The sequence below is a fragment of the Lissotriton vulgaris genome, chromosome 1_1, assembly GCF_964263255.1.
Source record: "Lissotriton vulgaris chromosome 1_1, aLisVul1.2, whole genome shotgun sequence".
NCBI lineage: Eukaryota > Metazoa > Chordata > Amphibia > Caudata > Salamandridae > Lissotriton > Lissotriton vulgaris.
Window position 1 is genome coordinate 1,423,951,108 of NC_141685.1, and position 22,410 is coordinate 1,423,973,517.

A 22,410-nucleotide genomic window follows, 5' to 3' on the forward strand; every position below is an offset into this window, starting at 1 on the left:
ACTTAGTTTACTTTTTTCCATCTTTGCAGTAAGAAATTACTCATTAGCATGCATGTATTCAGGTTGGTTCTATTGTGCACTAAAATGATTTCTTTTCATTTGAATATTAAGGTCATCTGGCCAAGTGATGGCGGGTGATGCTTGTGCCGGAAGCCAGAACAGAACTGTAACCATCCCTAATGGAGAGACTCAGATAAATCAAGTTGCACTAAACTCAACAGGCACTTTTCTCTATGCAGCTACTGGCAATTGTGTACGAATGTGGGACCTCAAGAGGTATGACCTAGAGATTATTATTATTTTTTTATGAACAATTGACTTAGCTTTAAAGTGAATTTGTGTAACGTGTTTTTATATGTGCACAAAGGAAACTCCTGAACAAAACTAACAAAAGGTAAAGCTATTTGCATTAATTTATATTGTAGAACCAAAATTACTCAAAATATAACTCCTTTACAATATTTAATATATATAATTACAGTATTCTGGAAGGTGTCCTTGTGAACACATACCAGGTTTCTGAATAGAAGTCTTCTTAGACTATCTCACCACAGGCACCACCAACCTCCTATCAGGGGATTGTAGTATTGCTTTTTTGTCTCTTCCAAAGTGTTGGTGAGCAGTTAGGCCTAGTATTTGTAATGGCGAATTTTAACCAAGCCCTGCTGCAAAGCATCAGTTTTTTCGATCTGTAGTTTACAGCTTTTTTCTTTAGTTTGTTGAGAGAATCCCGGCCGGCGGGTTGAAGGGCAACCAAGTTATTTGGTGTTAATTGTGACAACCTATGTCTTTCACTTCTGGTGCCCTGCGGCTCCTGTTCTTGTGGCCCTCAATGAGAGGGTCAAGACTCTCAGGGTACTGAGGCAAAGCAGTCCAAGGCTAACTCAGGATGGTGTTGAGGGCCAGAAACTCTGCAGCAGTGAGTGCCCTTTCTTTTAAAAAGGAAAAGTGTGCTTCAGGCATATGAGCTGCAGATTACACACTGTGCATAGATCACCACCTAGTGTTGGGCCCGGATGTTCGCAGTTTGTTTTTGTCCTGAAAAGTCTTTGGAAGTCACGGGGTAGGTGACTCCTCCTTTGGACCACATTGCGCATAGGCATCGGCTCCATCCTCAGATTGTTTTTTTCCGCCATCGGGCTCGAATGTGTTTCCTGCGCTCCGTTTTGGAACCGATTTTCCTTCGGCGCACAATCCTCATCTACTCTGACGGTATTGTTTCGAACGCGTTTCCAGTCGACACTACTCTTAAACTCGGAATTCTCCGATTCCAGTCATCGACAAGGCCTTCGGGGCTACCCAGGCCTCATCATCCAGCTCATGGAAAGGACGCAATTTAAAAAATTTCCTCAATGTGGGTCGAAGTTTCCCCACACCGATCTCCATGAGGTGTGCAACCTTTGCCTCTCACCGGAGCACGAGGCCAGAGACTGTTCTGCGTGTGTCTCTTTCTGCTCCAAGAAGACGATTCTGGACCGACAAGCTCGAAGAACAATGGCTCGCTCGTCAGCTTCCATCCCAGACGACATCTTTGAAGAGGGCGTCGACGTGCCAGAACAACTGCAAGAACAGCGTCAACAGCAACTCTGAGGCCGAAGATTCAGATATTGAGGACATCACTCCGGCGGGGAGGGTCGTAAGTAAGAACGTCGACCCCGACCCTTCCTCGACACCTTCCAAAAAGTCTTCGGTCACACCCTCTCCTTCGGGCCCGGGTGCACACCAAGAGACTCCTTCCCATGCCCCGCCTTCGGGCTCGGCAAAGAAGCCTAATAAGCCTTTAGGCAACTCGGGCTCGAGTCAGCCTTCCCCCGGCGCCGGAGCACACCTACTGGCACCGAAAAAGAAGCCATCTTTTTCCTCCACGCCAGCTGCTTCTACATCTAAGCACTAAGCGTCGAAGACTGGCACCGGCTCCTCTGCACCTAAACCACACTCGGAGCCGAGCAAGAAATTGCCACTCAAAGCACCCGACTCCCACACTTCGGAACCAAAAAAGCCCTCGGAACCGAAAAAACCTTCGGATCTAAAAAAGACAAATGTTCCATCAACCAAACACACTGCCAAGGAACATGTTTCAAAGCCAAGAGATGCTCACAGCTCGGTGCACAAAAAACCATAGTCACCTAAGGATCTACCCTCTACAGAGGACCTTTTCCGTCCAGATCCTACGCAAAAGACTCTATTTAAAGATCCTAAGACTGGTCTAATGACTCTTACATCTAAGAAAATACCACTAGGCGCACCTGCACCGGCTCCTCATCCTAAGAAGAAGGACATTGCAACATCTCCTCTAAGGATACCTTCCCCTCTTCCTCCTCCTTCCCCTCCATCTAACATTCCCTCACCACATCCTCCCTACCACATCACTCCCCTATACCATCTCCTACTCCGTTACCAGATGATGATGGGGACACTTCTAATGACACAAGGGATGGCGCAGACAGTGAGCCACCAGATAATTCTACTCCTCCTGGCTCACCTGACCCTTGGAATGCCTATAGCACCCTAGATGTCCCTAACGTCCCACAAGAAGACGTATATCCCTCCTGGCCTGCCTCACCAGAAGACACTATGGGGTTTAACCAACTTGTACATAGGGCTGCCCAATATCATGGGGTTGACCTACATACTACCCCAGTGGAGGAAGACTTCCTTATGGATACCTTTGCCAATACACAAAGGTCCACCTCAACTTTACCTATGCTTATAGGGGTTATTAAGCACGCATCAGAAGTCTTCAAAGATCTGGTTAGGAATTGAATCATCAACCCCCGAATCGAAAAAAAGTATAAAGCTGCCCCTTCTGATAGATACATCTGCCGTGTGGATTCCTCACCTTGTGAATATCCCCCTTGCGCCAGCAACGTTCGGAAAATTCTCCGTAGCACGCCGGCGTGGCCGACGTCATAGGAGCACGGCAATGCGCGCGACTCCGTCTGACGTCACCGACTCCACAAAAGGCCCACGTCGGCGTGATGACGTCAGTTCCCTTTTTTCCGCGTCGTCGACGCTAACAGTTTCTGGGATCTTCTGCGATACTTTTTGTATCTTGTTGCTATTTGGTGTTACAGTTTCTCTTTTGAGATTTTCTTCTTCGTCGAGGATGTCGTCGAGGAAGACGGGTTTCAAACAATGTGGTTCCTGTGCCCGAATGATGTCGATCACTGATCCGCATTCCGACTGTCTGTGGTGTCTTGGGTCGGATCACGATGTTAAGAACTGTCGTTCCTGCTTCAAGATGAACCCCAAGGCCTTGCGAGAGCGGGAGGCGAAGCTTCTACTTGCGAAGGTGAAGGAAAGAGAAGCTGGAAGGTCTTCGAGGTCGGTTTCCAGGCGCTCGAAGTCGAGGCAGTTGTCGCGGTCGAAGTCGAGGTCGGCTTTGAGGTCCAAAGCGAGGTCGAGGTCCAGAGAGAGGTCGAGGTCTGGATCCAAGTCGGCCTCGGGCCATGCTTCGAGTTCCTCGAGGAAGAAGCATAAGAGGAGTGAGCATCACTCCAGACATCACTCTGGCAAGGAGTCTTCGGATTCGAAGAAGAAGTCTCGTAAGCATCACAAAGACTTCGTGTCTCCTTCACCGGCACTTTCTCATGTGGGTTCTCCGGTTCAGGAGCAGGAACAGGATCTGGAGTCGCACCATTCTTCGGTGCATGAAGAAGAAGAGGTTCCTCGAGCACCGACTCCGGTTGTGGAGCCTGAAAATCAAGAGGGCGAGGGTGCACCTTTGCCGGATCAGCCTCCTTCGGAGCGGCCGTTGGGTTCGTACCCTCCCTTTCCAGGTCCGGGTCAGGATCCCTCGCAGTTTTTAAATGCCATGTTTGGTGTTTATTCGAGGGCTATGTACCCCACTGGCGCACCAGTTGGTCCCATGGGTCCATTATCTTTTAATTTAGGTGTGCCTCAGGCTTATGCCCCGTCCCCCTTTATGCCGGTTATGCCGACGCCTTGTGCTCCTTGGCTCGGTACGGCGCCGCCGAGGTCGTCGACTTCGCTTGAGGCTTCGCCGACTCCGGATCGGCCTCGTGGTGATTCGGATCGTGGTGCTTCCCGTCCTCAAGCTCCTCGCTCGACATCGGCTCCGACACCGTCGGAGTCTTTGCCGGATCCGTCGACTTCGGTCCGCATGGAATGGTCGAGCCGCAGAGCTCAACGCCTCTTGGAGGAGAAGGAGTATCTGGACTCCGAGGTTGAGGAAGGAGAGCTACAGGATCAGGGGGATTGTTTTGAGGACCTCCAAAGTGCAAGTGGCCTGGAACTTTCTCCTGAGTGGGGTTTGCCATCCGTTTCGGATACTCCATCCAAGGACGTAGCACCCTATCACGTCGTTATTAGGAAGGCTGCGGATTTGCTAGGCTTGACTTTGCCCACTGTTGAGTACAAGCCCAACATCCTCACGGAAGTTTTACATTCGCCTTCTTCAATTATAGAGCCTACACTTCCTTTTAGTGACGCATTGACTGAGCCAATAAAGGAGGTTTGGAAGAGGCCTTTGACTGCTCCTGCGGTTTCCAGGTCGGTGGCAAGGCGTTACAGGGTGGCTCCTGATGACCCTGAATTTCTTTCCTCACATCCTGCTCCGGAGAGTCTGGTGGTTCAGGCCGCTTGTTCCAGCAGAGCAGCGGGTTCTTTTCCTCAGGTGCCGGCAGACAAGGACTCTAAAAAATTGGACCAGTCTGCTAAGAAGATTTTCTCCTCAGGTAGCATGGCTTTGAAATCCACTAATGCTACTTGCCTGTTGGGGAGATATGTTCATGCGTTGATGGACTCTGTGAAACAACTTTCATCTAAGCTTCCAGAGGATGATAGAAAGAACTTTAACGAAGTGGTCTCCGATACTCAGGCTGCAGCCCGTATGGTAATACAGAGTGGTATGGACACGGTGGACTCTGTTGCCAGGATTATGGGCTCTACTGTTGCAACCAGAAGGGCCGCATGGCTTAAGTCCTCTGATTTTTCTGCTGATGTTCAGTCTACCTTGTTGGACTTGCCATTTGATGGGACAGGCCTCTTTGGTAAGAAAGCTGACGTAGCCCTGGAGAGATTCAAGGACAGCCGGGCTACGGCGAGGTCTTTGGGCCTTCAGACAAGGGGTTCTGCAGCTAGGAAGTTTAGGGTATTTGGCAGATCCACTTTTCGTTCCTACAACCAAGGTCAGCAGCAACAGCAGCAGCAGCGACAGAATCCTCTGTATAAGTCCTAAGGAGGAAAGCAAAAGGGCCGAGGTCGTGGATGCCAGGCCTCCTCCTCCTCCTCTTCCTCTAATAATCAACCCCCTCCCTCTGCAGCAAAGCAGCCCTAGATCCGCCATTCTGGATCATGTGGCTCCGGTGGGGGGCCGGCGTACTCATTTTCTACGGGATTGGTAATCGGTTACATCAGATCTTTGTGTTCTCAATCTCGTAGAAAATGGGTATGCTCTTCCTTTCCAGGAGTTCCCTCCCAATTATCCTCCTTGCCAGGGTTTTTGTTCGGAGGACCACCTACTTCGTCTGCAGGAAGAAGTCCTGGCTCTGTTCAAAAAAGGTGCGATAGAGGTGGTCCCGGAGCAGAAGAGGGGTCAGGGGTGCTACTTCCGGTATTTCCTGATCCCCAAGAAGGATGGCAGGTTGCGTCCAATCCTGGACCTCAGGATTTTGAATCTCTATCTCAAGCAGGAGAAGTTCAAAATGCTCACTCTTGCGCAGGTTCTTCAAGCGCTGTTGGAAGAAGACTGGATGGTGTCAATCGACTTGCAGGATGCGTATTTTCACATCCCGATCCTGAAGTCGCACAGGAAGTATCTCCGTTTTACGGTGGGTTCGCAACACTACCAGTTTGCGGTCCTTACGTTTGGTCTTACTACTGCGCCTCGAGTTTTCACCAAGGTGATGGCGGTGGTGGCAGCACATCTCAGGAGATCGGGGATTCCTGTGTTCCCCTATCTGGACGACTGGCTAATCAAAGCGGAGTCGCCCGAAAAGGTGCTTCATCACCTGCAAGTAACATCGCAGCTGTTGTACAGGTTGGGTTTTTCGATAAACGTGCCCAAATCTCACCTTGTGCCCTCCCAGCGCAACCTGTTCATAGGTGCGGTACTGGACACTACTGTATGTCGTGCATTCCCTCCTCCACAAAGGATTCGCGACATTCAGGAAATGATTCCTTTATTTTACAATGGAGCGGTCGTTCCAGTCCTGAAGGTCCTCTGCCTGCTCGGTCTGATGGCTTCTTGCATTCTGTTGGTCAACCATGCACGCTGGCACATGAGGGCACTCCAGTGGTGCCTCCGCAGGCAGTGGTATCAGCACAACGGAGATCTCGGGGAGTGAGTGAAGATCTCCAGAGAAACTGCAGCGGATCTGTCTTGGTGGGGCGTGGAAGGCAATCTGTCTCAAGGAAAGCCTTTTCAGCTTCCACCATCGGTGGCCACGGTGATAACGGATGCATCCACTCTAGGGTGGGGTGCTCATCTGGGGGACCTGGAGGTCAAGGGTCTTTGGTCTCCAGAGGAAAGGTTGCTTCAGATCAACCTTCTAGAGTTGCGGGCCATACGTCTGGCGCTCAAGGCCTTCCTCCCTTCCCTTCGCGGTCAGTCGGTCCAAGTCCTGACGGACAATATGGCCGCGATGTGGTACATCAACAAGCAGGGAGGAGTAGGGTCGTGGTGTCTCTGCAAAGAGGCTCTGCGTCTCTGGTCCTGGGTTCAGGATCATCAGATTTGTCTGATGGCAAATCATCTGGCCGGAGTTCTGAACGTTCCTGCAGACGTTCTCAGTCGGCAGTTCTCTGCCGACCACGAGTGGAGGCTTCACCCGGAGGTTGTTCACGACATCTTTCAGATGTGGGGGACTCCTCGGGTGGATCTGTTTGCCACTTGCGAGAATGCTCAATGTCCGTCATTCTGCAGCCTCCAGTATCCGATGCAAGGAGCGTTGGGGGATGCGTTTCAGTTGAGCTGGGGAGGTCAGTTCCTTTACGCGTTTCCTCCCATACCCTTGATTCCTCGGGTTCTGAGGAAGATTCGCCAAGACCGGGCCCAAGTCATATTGGTCGCCCCGGATTGGCCAAGAAGGGTGTGGTACTCGGACCTTCTCCACCTCTCCTCTCACCCGCCGCTCCGTCTCCCTCTCAGGGCAGACCTCCTCTTTCAGATGGAGGGGCAGGTTCTACACCCCCACCTCCAGACATTACACCTTCATGCCTGGAGATTGAACGGGGCAATCTGAATTCTTTCTCTCTCCCTTACGATGTTGTGGATGTCATTCTTTCTGCCAGGCGCGACTCCACTAAGTCCATCTATTCGTATAGGTGGTCTAAGTTTGTCTCTTGGTGTAGGGAGAGGGATGCTGTCCCATTGAAGGCTCATTTGTCTGACATTTTGCTGTTTGCTCTTTCTCTGGCACGGCAAGGGTTTGCTGTCGCCACTGTCAAAGGATATCTTTCGGCCTTATCAGCTTTTCTCTGTTTGCCGGATCAGCCCTCTCTTTTTAAATCTCCTGTAGTATTAAGATTTTTGAAGGGACTCCCTAATAAGTTCCCTCCTTCTCCCTTTATTGTGCCTCATTGTGACTTGAATCTTGTGTTAACTTATCTGATGGGTTCTCCGTTTGAACCCTTGCACAAGTGTCCCATGAGGCTTCTTTCTTTTAAAACGGTTTTCTTGGTTGCAATTACCTCGGCAAGGAGGGTAAGTGAGCTTCAGGCTCTTAGTTCCAAGTCTCCGTTCTTGTCCATTCATGCTGAAAGAATGGTTCTCAGGACCAGGGCAGCTTTTCTGCCTAAGGTGGTGACTCCCTTCCACCTAGGACAATCCATTACCCTTCCTACCTTTTATCCTCCCCCACACCCTTCCAAGGAGGAGGAGAGGCTTCATTGCTTGGACCCAAAGAGAGCGGTTAGTTTCTATCTTGATAGGACTAAAGACTATCGTATTGACGATCAGCTCTTCGTGGGTTTTGCTGGCTGCAAGAAAGGCAGAGCGGTGCACAAGCGCACACTTTCAAGGTGGATTATCCTCTGCATCAAGATTTGCTACTCTCTGGCGGGTAAGGACCCTCCTGAGGGTATTAGAGCTCATTCAACCAGAGCGAAGTCTGCAACATCTGCTTTGTCTAGAGGTGTTCCTGTGGAGGACATTTGCAGGGCCGCGACATGGGCCTCCCTCCACACTTTTGCGAAGCACTACTGCTTGGATGCTGAGGTGAGGAGGTACGGCCACTTCGCGCGCTCTGTTCTCCAAGATTTCCTGGTATAGCAGAGTGGACACCCTCCTCCGGGAGTGGGGACTGCTGTGGGACTCTAGTCACAAGGTGAGGAATCCACACGGCAGATGTATCTATCAGAAGAACAAGTTACTTACCTTCGGTAATGCTTTTTCTGGTAGATACAGTATTTGCCTGTGGATTCCTCACTGACCCACCCGCCTCCCCGTTGTCCACTCTGCTATACTTGGGTTTTTGTGCAAATGTATTTATTTATGTATTTATGAATTTGAATTTCTGGAATTTTATGGTTTTGCACTTTAGATTGCATGTACTGTGTACATTGTATATATGTATATATTTGTTGGTCCGTCCGGGTGCCTCGAAGGCACGGAAAAAAGGGCGGAACTGACGTCATCACGCCGACGTGGGCCTTTTGTGGAGTCGGTGACGTCAGACGGAGTCGCGCGCATTGCCGTGCTCCTATGACGTCGGCCACGCCGGCGTGCTATGAAGAATTTTCCGAACGTTGCTGGCGCAAGGGGGATATTCACAAGGTGAGGAATCCACAGGCAGATACTGTATCTACCAGAAAAAGCGTTACCGAAGGTAAGTAACTTGTTCTTCTGATCTAGCATACATTAAAGGCCCTGCACCATTAGACTCCCTTGTAGTCTCCAATGCACCCAAGAGAGCAAATTCACAAACATCAGGCGAGGCTCCCCCACCAGATAAAGAGTCTAAGCTCCTTGATGCATCAGGAAAATGAACAGCGTCACAGGCTGCAAACATTTGGCATATTGCCAATACTCAGACATTACTTGCAAGATACGATAGGGCACATTATGATGAATTAGAATCCATAATGCAGCACCTTCTAGATAAATATAAAGATAGGGCACATAAGCTTATACAAGAGGGTAAAAACATCACAAATACCTCTTTTCGCTGTGCCCTAGATGCAGCTGATACTGCTTCAAGGGCATTTAATACCAGTGTTCTCTTACGTACACATGCTTGGCTACGCATTTCAGGTTTTAAACCTGAAGTACAAAGTGCCATCCCCAACCAACCCTTGGATGAGCAACACTTATTTGGGCCCAATATGGACGTATGCCTCAAAAAAATGAAAAAAGATACAGACACAGCAAAATCTATGGGAGCCTTGCAGTCGCAAGCTCCCAGACGTTCTTTTCGTTGCCCATCTTACAGAAGCACCAACAGGAGATACTCCTCAGATACTCCCTCTAACAAAGCCCCTACCCAATCCACCTATGGCAGAGGCTACCAAAGAGGAGGTTACAGGGGTAACAATAAGAAAGGCAGAGGCAAAAATAATAACTCCAGCTCTGCCTCCATCCCACCCAATTTGCCCAACTTCCCCCACCACATTCCACTCCATTTGGGGGAAGACTACAACAATTCCTTCCTGCCTGGATCAACATCACATCTGACAGATGGGTGCGGCAAATAATTCAGTCAGGTTACTGTCTAGAACTAACATCCATCCCCCAAACATACCACCCAAACAGCTACCAATGTCACAAGAACATTTAGTTTTACTAAGACAAGAGGTAACATCTCTCCTACAAATAAGCGTAATAGAATTAGTTCCATTGCATCAACAAAGCAAGGGAGTTTACTCCCTGTACTTTCTTATCCCAAAAAAAGACGCTCTCTCAGGCCTATTCTAGACCTCAGGCCACTAAACCTGTACATACAATCAGACCACTTCCACATGGTCACGCTTCAGCAGGCCCTTCCTTTTCTGTTACAAAACGACTTCCTTGCTACCCTAGATCTCAAGGACGCCTATTTCCACATTCCTATTCACACAGCTCACAGAAAGTATCTCAGATTTGTACTAGACGGTCAGCACTATCAATTCAAAGTACTCCCATTCGGAGTCACAACAGCACCAAGAGTTTTTACCAAGTGTCTAGCAGTAGTAGCAGCATACTTACGAAGCCAGCACATTCATGTCTTCCCATATCTAGACGACTGGCTCATAAAGCCAGCTCACACAGTCAGTGTGTACAACACACTCACACCACCGTCCAATTACTCCACGACTTGGGGTTCACAATAAACCACACCAAATCTCACCTACAACCATCCGACATACAACAATATCTCGGTGCCACAATAAACACCTCAACAGCGCTTATACATGTCCTGCCAGGATAACAAATATGCAAGCCCTACTAACAAAATTCCAACTGCAACACTCTCTTCCGGCTCGAGTGTTCATGCCACTCATAGGGGTGATGGCTTCCTGCATATTCGTAGTACCTCATGCAAGGCTACAAATGCGTCCTATTCAAGAGTGCTTAGCACGACAATGGAACCTGGCTCAAGGTCAATTTACAGAGCTAGTGTTGGTAGACGGTCGAACTCACAGCTCTCTGCAATAGTGGAACACCAAAAACCTTTCCAAGTGCCGACCGTTCCTAGAGCCAGTCCATCAAATAGGCATAACAATGGACGCATCGCTCTCTGGCTGGGGAGCTCACCTACTGCAGCACACCATGCAGGGCAGGTGGACACCGCAACAAAAGTTACTCCACATCAATCACCTGGAGTTACTTGCCATATTTCTAGCCCTAAAAGCATTTCAAAAGTAAATATCAGGCAAGGCTATCTTAGTCCGCACAGACAACATGACAGACAGCTATGTATTACATCAACAAACAAGGGGGGGAGACACTCTCTGCAACTCTCTCAGTTAGCGCAGCAGATTTGGAGATGGGCCATATCACTAAAAAATGTTCTCTTATCCCAACATGTTCCTGGGGCACAAAACTCCATAGCGGATCTGTTAAGCCGTCAAACGCAACAGATTCACGAGTGGGACCTTCATCCACAAGTTCTTCAACCATTCTTTCAGATGTGGGGACAACCTCAGATAGACCTCTTCTCTACCCATGAAAACACAAAATGCCCAAGCTTCGATGCCAGTTATTCACACCCGCTGTCCAAAGGCAATGCAATATGGATGAACTGGAAAATTGGTGTGGGAGCACACTGCTTCACCTCCCAGCAGGGTCGCCCCTTAGCATCATGGTAGATGTAGTTCGACAAGTGAGTACACTTGCAAAGTCTTTGGAGTGTTTCACCAGGTGGGTGCAGATTAGTGCTGGCCATCTCTGGACACGTGTTTCTAGATTATTATCGGTCATCAGCAGAGATTAGGCATTATTTAGGGTTGCTGAGCAGGCTGCCGTATCCTTGGAACGTAGTATCTCTCCAGGCGCGCAGGTGCCTCTCCACGAGCTCGTCAGCCCACAGCGGCTCGAGGGAGCCTTCAAGTAGAAAATTGGTGTGGGAGCACACTGCTTCACCTCCCAGCAGGGTTGCCCCTTAGCATCATGGTAGATGTAGTCCGACAAGTGAGTACACTTGCAAAGTCTTTGGAGTGTTTCACCAGGTGGGTGCAGATTAGTGCTGGCCATCTCTGGACACGTGTTTCTAGATTATTATCTGTCATCAGCAGAGATTAGGCATTATTTGGGGTTGCTGAGCAGGCTGCCGTATCCTTGGAACGTAGTATCTCTCCAGGCGCGCAGGTGCCTCTCCACGAGCTCGTCAGCCCACAGCGGCTCGAGGGAGCCTTCAAGTAGAAAACTGGTGTGGGAGCACACTGCTTCACCTCCCAGCAGGGTCGCCCCTTAGCATCATGGTAGATGTAGTCCGACAAGTGAGTACACTTGCAAAGTCTTTGGAGTGTTTCACTAGGTGGGTGCAGATTAGTGCTGGCCATCACTGGACACGTGTTTCTAGATTATTATCTGTCATCAGCAGAGATTAGGCATTATTTGGGGTTACTGAGCAGGCTGCTGTATCCTTGGAACGTAGTATCTCTCCAGGCGCGCAGGTGCCTCTCCACGAGCTCGTCAGCCCACAGTGGCTCGAGGGAGCCTTCAAGTAGAAAATTGGTGTGGGAGCACACTGCTTCACCTCCCAGCAGGGTCGCCCCTTAGCATCATGGTAGATGTAGTCCGACAAGTGAGTACACTTGCAAAGTCTTTGGAGTGTTTCACCAGGTGGGTGCAGATTAGTGCTGGCCATCTCTGGACACGTGTTTCTAGATTATTATCTGTCATCAGCAGTGATTAGGCATTATTTGGGGTTGCTGAGCAGGCTGCCGTATCCTTGGAACGTAGTATCTCTCCTGGGATCCCGCACCTACGCGCCGGAGTGGTACTATACCTGGCAGATATTGGCAGCCATCGGCGACCCCAGAACACTGCCTATCCCTGCTGACGAGGGTTGAAAACCCGAAACACGTGTCCAGGGATGGCGAAGACAGCGAAGATAGCAAGATCGAAATATGATGCATCGCGAACACTCTACTACAATGACCAGAGTCCTTAGGGGCAACTTCCGCCGGTGTGTGAGTAGTGCGCGACCCCACCCCCTTTTTGTAACTTTAAGCTCCCTTGAGCAGCGGGCTGACGAGCCTGGGATCCCGCACCTACGCGCCGGAGTGGTACTATACCTGGCAGATATTGGCAGCCATCGGCGACCCCAGAACACTGCCTATCCCTGCTGACGAGGGTTGAAAACCCGAAACACGTGTCCAGGGATGGCGAAGACAGCGAAGATAGCAAGATCGAAAGATGATGCATCGCGAACACTCTACTACAATGACCAGAGTCCTTAGGGGCAACTTCCGCCGGTGTGTGAGTAGTGTGCGACCCCACCCCCTTTTTGTAACTTTAAGCTCCCTTGAGCAGCGGGCTGACGAGCCTGGGATCCCGCACCTACGCGCCGGAGTGGTACTATACCTGGCAGATATTGGCAGCCATCGGCGACCCCAGAACACTGCCTATCCCTGCTGACGAGGGTTGAAAATCCGAAACACGTGTCCAGGGATGGCGAAGACAGCGAAGATAGCAAGATCGAAAGATGATGCATCGCGAACACACTATTACAATGACCAGAGTCCTTAGGGGCAACTTCCGCCGGTGTGTGAGTAGTGTGCGACCCCACCCCCTTTTTGTTACACTATGGATGAACTGGTCCGGCAAATTTGCGTACGCTTTTCCACCTCTCCCACTCCTTCCATTAGTAGTACGCAAACTACAACAGCATTCCCTCACACTCATTCTGGTAGCTCCAACTTGGGCCAGACAACCGTGGTACACCACACTGCTGCAACTTTAAGTGGTACCACACCAAAAGCTGTACCTGTCTCCACGCTTAATAACCCAGAACCATGGAGAGATCAGAAGCCCGGACCCAGCTCAGCTCAACCTGGCAATCTGGCTCCTGAAGTCATGGAGTTTGGGTACCTTAACCTTCCCCCTGAATGTATGAACGTTATTAAAGAAGCTAGATATCCCACCACTAGGGCATGTTATGCAGCCAAGTGGAAACGTTTTGTAATATACTGTCAAAACGACCAAACCAATCCTTTAGATGTGTCTATTCAACCCATCATAAAAAACTTACTACACCTCCAAAAATGTATCCTAGCGTACACGTCTATTAGGCTGCACCTTGCTGCCATTGCAGCATACATACAAAATAGACAACATATATCACTTTTTAGAGTTCCTGCCATAAAGGCTTTTATGGAAGGCCTCAAAAGAATAATTCCACCTAGAACACCACCTGCCCCAGTGTGGAATTTGAACATTGTTCTTACAAGGTTAATGGGACCTCCATTTGAACCTTTACATAAATGTGAACTGCAATTCTTAACTTGGAAAGTTGCTTTCCTAGTAACTGTTACTTCTCTCAGAAGAGTTAGTGAGATACAAGCATTCACCATTTAAGAACCTTTTCTGCAAATGCACCACAATAAAGTTGTTCTACAAACTAATCCGAAATTCCTTCCAAAAGTAATTTCACCCTTTCACCTCAATAAATCTGTAGAGCTGCCTGTATTCTTCTCACAGCCACAAACAGTCGCAGAAAGAGCTCTTCATACCCTGGATGTCAAAAGAGCATTACTTTACTATATTGAAAGAACACAACCTTTTCGCAAAACAAAACAGCTTTTTGTGTTTTTTTTTACCACCACACAAAGGCAACCCTATCTCAAAATAAGCGATAGTCAAATGCATACAAATTTGTTACCACAAAGCTAAACGTACGCTATCTGTTCCTCCTAAAGCCCATTCTACAAGAAAGATAGGGGCTTTAATGGCATTTTTAGGGAACATTCCCTTAGATGACATATGCAAAGCAGCTACATCGTCTACAACGCACACTTTCACAAAACACTATTGTGTAGATGTGCAAACTAAACAACAAGCTACTGTGGGCCAAGCTGTACTCAAAACAGTTTCAAACTACTGCAACAGATACGGGTCGGCGCCACTAGGTGTGCGTACTGCTATATATTCTATGCCCAGTGTGTAATCTGCAGCTCATATGCCTCGAACGGAAAATGCTACTTACCAGAATGCATCTGGTCTTGGCATGTAGAGCTGCAGAGTTACACAAGCCCACCCGCCTCCCCGGCTGCCTTTATCTGTTCCAGTATTATCTTAATTAGATTCAGCTTACATGGACATCCTTCCTTTTCTTCCAAAGCTCCATCATTTCCCTAATGGCGAAAAACAATCTGAGGATGGAGCCGATGCTCATGCGCAATGTGGTCCAAAGGAGGAGTCGCCTATCCCGTGACTTCCAAAGACTGTTCAGGACAAAAACAAACTGCAAACATCCGGGCCCAACACTAGGTGGCAATCTATGCACAGTGTGTAACTCTGCAGCTCTACATGCCCAGAACAGATTCATACTGGTAAGTACCATTTTCCTTTAACACATGCAAAGCTAAGTACTATACATACAATTATAAATAAGATCTAGGCCTTTATGGATCATGTGATTGTGTGGTGACCCATATGGTATCTGATCTGATTGCACAAATGAGATAGAGCACCTAACACCTATTTGTCTGCCCAGTGAGTACTACCCTCTCAGTTTGGCATATTGTGATAAAAAACTTGTACTGACTTCTTTCCCTCCCCTTTTATACTGGTAGACTACCAGCCCATCTTCACCATGGAGGCAGGTGGGATCATGGGGGTCTTGGTGGCATTTGATAGCTGGAGAGATGGAGATGCTGCACGATTGCAGATCTATTTCATGGAGGAATAATTGTCATTCAACCAGTGTAAAAATGAACTTAGACTACAGGAAACATAGCGGTTGAGTTACCTGCAGTTAAGATTTTAGGCTAGCCATTACCCTTTGATGCTAATGCTGTTAGGCTTGCAACCGGCTAAATTTACTCTTATAATCAAGGTAGAATAGTACCCCGATGTTTAGGATCAGCTAAGCTACTCATGGGGCAGCTTTGTGAAAAGGTGTTCCCTCCCACCTTAGGGCATTGGTACCAGAGATTAGGGTCCACGCTAAATGGAGAAACTTATTAGGAACCTTTAACCACACCCCCCCTACAGTTCGAGACGCAGTGGGGATCACTGCTGAGCCACCTCTTGTTAGGCTTCCCTACACAGAAACTGCTAGCCTGGTGGAAGGCCTTAGGACTCTTTTCTCAAAGAAGTGATGAAAAAGGGTAATGTTCTTAAATATTGGAAGGAATGAGAAGGAAAGCATAGTGACATACTAATACTTGTTGTCAGCCCTCACACTGGCTGCCTATAACCAAAAGAGTCCTCCACAAAGTATTAACAATTACCTTTCGTGCTGTACATAATTTAGGCCCCATATACCTAAGAATTTTTTTTGTAAAATACTGCCCAACTCGCACACTACGGTCCTCAAATGCCAATCTTTTGACCATTCCATAGTTCAGACTCAAGACCCGTGGGGGCAAATCCCTAGCGGTATTGGGTGCCAAAGCATGGAATGCCCTACCCCCACCATTAAGAGCACTGGACAAGGAATCTGAGTTCCGTAAACAACTGAAAACCTGGATTTACAATCTTCCAGACTCAACTGCCAGAGCACTAGTGTGACTCCGGTCTTGGTCTCCCTAAGCAGTAAGGCAACCTTTATATCTGGTTGTCCTTTTATTGGCACCGAGATGCTCCTTGGAGCGATTGTTAGCGCGGTATAAATGAGCCCTACATCTACATGTAATCGGGACGTGTCAGTTTAGGGGGGATGAAACTGTAAAGGGTATAAAGAGTATATAAGAGAAATGTATGGAAACTGTGGCACAGGGTTCAATCAATCAGGGGTTTGTAAAGCGCAGCTACTCACCCGTTAGCGTCTCAAGGGGCTGGAGGGGTGTGTGCGGCTCCGTTGAGGTCATCTAAAGAGCTGTGTCTTGAGGTCCTGTCTGAACTGGAGCAGTATAGGGCTTTGCCGGAGGTGGGTGGGGGAGGTTGTTGTGCTTGGCTGCGAGATAGGAGAAGAACCTTCCACCCGCTCTGGTCCTGTAGAAGCGCGGGATGGGGGTCAAGTAGAGGTCGGCAGATTGGAGGTTTCTCTTGGGGGTATGGAAGGAGAGACGGTTGTCGAGGTATTCTGGTCGATGTTCTGGAAGGCCTTATATGCGTGCATGAGCAACTTGAATGTGGTTCTTCTTTCGACGGGGAGCCAGTGGAGATGGCTGAGGTGTTGGGTGATGATGTTGTGCCAGGGGATGTCAAGGATCAGTCTGGCTTCGGCATTCTCGACGGTCTGGAGCTGGCAGAGAAGTTTTTTGTTGATTTCGGCGTAGATGGTGTTGCCCTAGTCCAGTCTGCTGGTGATGAGGGCTTGCATAACCGTCTTTCTAGATTCGGGGGGGATCCATTTGATTTTATGGGGGCGTATGCGGAGGGTATTGAAGCAGGACGAGGATACAGCGCTGATCTGGCAGTTCAGAGTGAGCAATGAGTCCAGTATGATGCCGGGGTTACGTGCATAGTCCGTCAGGTTGGGTGGGTTTCTGAGGGTGGGGTGCCAAGGTGTCGTCCCAAGCTGAGGGGGTGGGGCCAAGGATGAGGACTTCTGTTTTCGCTGAGTTGAGTTTCAGGCAGTTCTTCATCCAGTTTGCGACAGTGGTCAGCCCTTCTCGGAAGTTGTGCTTGGTGATGTTGGGTTCCTTGGTGAGGAAGAGGATGAGCTGGGTGTCATCTGTGTAGGAGACAATGTTGAACTCGTGGTTTCTGACGATGGTTGCAAGGGGGGGCCATGTAGATGTTGAAGACAGTGGGTCCGAGGGAGGATCCCTGGGGTACTCCGCATCTGGTCTATGTCTGTTCTGAGAGATAGGGCGGGAGTGTTACTCTGTCTCTGTGTTCTGGCTGTGAGGAATGAGCGTATCCAGTCTAGGACCTTTGCCTTGGATGCCGGCGTCATGAAGTCTAGTGGCTAGTGTGCGGTGGGAGACCGTGTTGATGACTGCTGATAGGTCTAGGAGGATGAGGGCTACTGTTTGGCTCTGCTCGAAGAGGACATGGATGCCATCAGTGGCGGCGAGAAGCGTGGTCTCAGTTCTGTGTTTGCTTCGGAATCCGGTTGGGAGATGTCTAGGACATTGTTAGCTTCGATAAAGTTTGCTAGCTGGGTGTTGATGGCCTTTTCGATTCCATTGGCTGTGAACGGAAGCAGAGAGATGGGCCTGAAGTTCTTGAGGTCCATTGGGTATGTGGAGGGTTTCTTTAGGAGGGGGTTTACTTTGGCGTGCCTCCAGTCGTCGGGTAAAGTGGCAGTGTCGAGGGAGCAGTTGATCATCCGGCGTGGCTCGGGTGCAATAGCCATGTGGGCCCTGTGGAAGATGTGGGCAGACCGCGTCAGAGGGTGCCTCAGAGTGGATGCTCTTCATGGTCTTTAAGTTTTCTTCTGTCGTGAGCGGAGTCCAGGTGAGTAGGGTCTGTTGGGTGGCGTTGCTGGGGGCTGAGGCAGTACAGAGGTCTTGCGTCTCAAAGTTGTCATAGAGCATCTTGATCTTGAGGTGAAAGAAGGGGCTGAGTCTGTTGCAGAGTTCTTGGGAGGGTGGGGCATCTGTTGTTTCGCTGCAGTGTTTGGCAAATTCCTGTATGATGGAGAAGAGTTCCTTGGAGTTGTGGGCTTTGAAGAGTATTCTGTCTTGGAGGAAGTTCTTCTTTGTGGATTTGAAGAGTTTGTGGTGTGCTGTGGTGGCTGTTTTGTAGGCAGTGCGTGTATCAGTCCTGTGCTATTTCTCCATGTCTTTTCAAGTCATCGGCATGAGCGCTTGGATTTTTGGAGTGCTGTAGTGAACCAGTTTGCTTTCTTGTTGTGTCCTCCTGTAGCTTTCTGGAGGGGGGCCAGTGTGTTGGCGCAGTTGGTGATCCAGCGGTGGATGTTGCTTGCCACGATGTTGGTGCCTGGCGTCGTTGGAGGTGTAGTGCTGATGAGAGTGGAGGTGAGATGTTCTTTGGTGACTTTGTTACTGCTTCTGCGGGGAAGGCGGCACAAGTGCTTGTGTGCGGTGGGTTTTCTAAAGGAGAAGTGGATGCAGTGGTGGTCCATCTAGAGCAGTTCAGTGGTGTGGCTGTAGGAGACTCTGTTTCCTCCTGTGAAGACAGAGTTGAGTGTGTCTCCTCCTGTGTGCGTGCAGGCGGTGACAAGTTGCTTCAGTCCTATGTTGGTGAGGTTCTCTAGGAAGACTATGGTGTTTGGGGCATCGTGGTTGTCCAGGTGGAAGTTTAGATCTCAGAGTAGTATGTAGTGTATGGGGTGAGGTCGTGGGGTGTGATGAGGCTGGCGATTATGTTGGTGAAAGGAGCGCAGGGGCCAGGCGGTCTGTTGACGTGGGTTCAGCAGAGACTCTGGTTGGCTGGATCTGGAAGTGGAGAAGTTCCCTGGGGGGCGAGGCATCATCAAGGTTGGTGGTTGTCATGCGGAGGGAGCTTTTCCGGATGGGGTGTCTTTTCTTAGTACCTTGTGTCAGACAGTAACAGTGGTTGCGATGTGGGGTGCGGGGTTGGTTCAGGTCTCTGTGAGGATGGCGAGGTCAGGCGTGTGAGTGTTTAGGAGGTCCCAGATTTCTATGGCGTGTCTTTGCAGGGAGCGCACGTTGAAGAGGATGCAGTTCAGTGGTTTGTGTGCAGTGATGTTCGGTAGGCTGGGGGCTGCTGCTGGGGTCCGTAGGTGGGTGAAGGTGCAACAGCAGTATTGGCAGTAGATAGGGCCTTAGATGGTGTTCGGCGTCGAGAGCTGGCAGTGGTTGCTCTATCTGGGGTTGAGAGCGTGGAGGGTGCTGGGGTCGTAACGGAGGCAGTTTGGGGGACCAGGGTCCCTGGCGCTGGTTGCAATCTGGTCACGGACATGCGCATACGTGCTTGCCTTTGGCGTGGCATCCATTAAGTAGGGGTCAGGGAGGGCGGGTAGCTGGGAGGCAGGAGCGACACACTGGAGAGGAGAGGGGTCGCAGGGACAGCAGCGGCGGGGAGCGCGGGAGGAAAGAGTGAAAACAAGAGAAAAATGCACAAAAGGACAGAGGGGTCAAAAAGAGAAAAAGGAGAGCAAAAGATTGAGACAAAAGATGTAAAACGGCACAGAGGGCACGGAAGCAGAGCGGAACAGCAGAAGAGCAGAGTTTTCTTCCACTGGACCACCAGGAATGAGACGCAGGGGCCTCATCCCTGGTGGTCCTGCGGGTGAAGGAGGGCCTCGAACACCTGTCTGTCACGGAAGCTCTGGGCTCAAAGGGCAGTCCCTCAACAGTGGAGCTGCGCAGGGGAGTGCAGTGACACTGACCAGGAAGGTCAGTGATATTGTTGTTTATGTAAAGCATTTATCAATGAATTGTTATTTATTTAAAAAAAAATGAAAAAACACCATTTAAAGGGCATTACAAACTGCATGGGGTGCTCATTAAAAGAAGCTCATAGTGATAAAGTAACCCCCTAAATTCAGACTATAACCTGCAGGTGTGGGGCACTTTTAACTGTTTCTACACTAGCAGACCCTTACCCAGAAGTATGTGCATGTTCCACTAGCAAATCATTAAGTATGCAAATATAAAAAAGCTGTCCTACTGGTATTGTCACATAGTGCTTACAATGCATTCAACAATGAGAAAATAACATTACAAGGCGCACAAACCTTTCTGTATTTTATACACAAATATAAAGATATTTCACCATATTTCCACTGTAGACTTAGGTTGCACTGCAACCTCTCAAGACCCAAAATTCAGTGGGACTTAGGCACTCCCACAGAACAGCACATGTTCTGCCCATGAGCGACTAAAAGCAACTTCACTGTCTCACAGGGGCACAGATTCAACATCCAGGTAGACTTAGGGCGCAATTTTTCTCTTGCACATGTGGGTATTTTTGAAGGTCTGTCTTGCTCCTGGCAGCCTACTAGAACCAGCAAACCACGTTTGTGGATGCCCCAGCCCTTTTGAGGCACCACTGCAAAATATGCAAAGTTTCCCGCTCCATTCCACTGTGGTGGTTTTTCACTGTACTGCCTCTACTGCAGCCACTGGGCCGGCTCTTATACATTTACTTTCACACTATTTGTTGTGCCTACCATCTGGATGGGATTGACACATGTATTCAAAATACCTGGATGCTGGCCTAGCGTGCCACCAGCTCCCTCTTCTTTTGATGACATCATTTCCTTCCGTGTGCTGCTTAGTCCTCCTGAGTTCAGGGAGAAAGATGTGCAGGGACAGCATTCTTGTTGGGCCCATGGGATACCCACGCACAGACCCATGGTGATAAGCTCCTGGGAGTCCACAGGGGATGAAGTGGCTTGCAACCTCTCATCCCTTGGCACACGGTCTAAAGTCATTTTATGAGGGACATTCTGGAAAGAGCATTGTTACTTTTCTAAGCCCCCTAGGAGAAACCAACTTGTCTCATGCTTCTTATGGAATATTAGGAAAACCGCTTTGGGATTACTCATTGGAAGCAGGTGCATGCAAGTCCAGGATAAGTCTATACAAGAGTGGCATGGCTCTTCTGACTATCTAAGGCCCCAATGGGTCAAGAGAGATGTGTCCTTCTTGCCAATGCTCCAGGTGGAGTTATGTTCCTAAGCCTCTTGACCCTAACAATTGTGGTTGGCAGTTCTTTATGCCTTTATGTAGTTCCTGGAACTGCTGCTTTCTCATTTTTAAAAGCAGCTAGCTGTAGGTACCTAGATTTGCCCTTGCGTCTAGTCTTGGCAGCTTTCTGACTTGTGGTCTTACTGACAGCGGCGCCACATAGTCCTCGAAGCAGGCAACTCTCCATGCATGCACTTCTCAAGCATCTACGTCTTTAGCCACTTCCTTACAGGTTGTCTGTTAGTCCAGCTAGCAGCCTGTGGTACCCATTTTGTGGGAATCCCCACAAACAGCTTGTGTCTATAGATGTAGAAGGGGACACCCCTAATTATTTCATTTGCCCCTGCAAGTCCACTCCATACTGCCATTGAGAGAGAGATGGGAAACTAAGGCCATTAGTTGTGGAAATGGAGTCTAACAAAAGTCCAAGGAGGCAAGTCCAGACGTGGGTCCTCCATACTCAAGACATGGATACATCAGAAAACTGGCCTGTCTCTCTTCTTCTGTTGCTTCTCTTCTTCTCAACTGTTCTTCCCTTTGCAAGGGTTTAAAATGTTAGTAAAGAGATCTAGAATGTGAGCATATCTAAGCAATCCAGAGATGCCCTTCCACCTCTGACTGGTATTTCCAGGGGCCATCCTCACTGTCTCTACAACCTTATTGCACAACAATTTGAGGAGAATCAAAAGGGAACCTCCATCCAATCAGGTCTGGTTTCTTCCCTCTTAACTTCAAAGAAGCTCAACAGTAGTGACTGGTACTGGGGTCTACCTGTTCTCCCTTTTTCATATGTGTAAACATCCAATGGTTGTCAGGGAGATGTAGCAATTAGCTGATGCCAGGAGATGGTATTAGGATATTTGAATTGTCAGCAGCGCAATTAAATGACCAATCGGGGTAGTTCACTTATGAATTCCATTAACCCTGGCTGAGGAAAGTATTTCCAGTTTTCTAAATATCTATACAAGTACAAATACAGTAAAACGGGTCTGGTTTCGCTTTGTGACCCAAGAACTGACAAGAAAATATGCATCACGTTTTTTGCATACCTCATGGCGATCAAAAGGACATTACTTTCTGATGGATACATCTGCCATTTAGATTCCTCACCTTTTGAATTACCCCTTTGCACAGCATTCCACAGAAACTTTTCTCCATAGCTCTCCCACGTTGACGAGGACGTCACAATGGAACTGCTCTACACGCGACTTCCCGTGACGTCATCGGAGCCATAAGAAGACCTCGTGTGAGATTTACAATACTGGCTTGGTGTATGGCTCTGTTTTTTGGCAG

At 49.0% G+C, this 22,410-nt stretch overlaps 1 protein-coding gene across 7 annotated transcripts in view; it reads left to right on the top strand.

Annotated features, from left to right (window-relative positions):
• The window catches only part of KIF21A (kinesin family member 21A), an 863,983-nt gene that overhangs the window by 685,128 nt on the left and 156,445 nt on the right, over positions 1-22,410 (top strand). For all 7 annotated transcript variants that reach the window (XM_086967225.1, XM_086967228.1, XM_086967231.1 and 4 more), the window contains one exon: positions 112-276. In XM_086967225.1, coding sequence (XP_086823351.1) covers positions 112-276 — 165 coding nt within the window. The remainder of the gene's footprint in view (positions 1-111; positions 277-22,410) is intronic.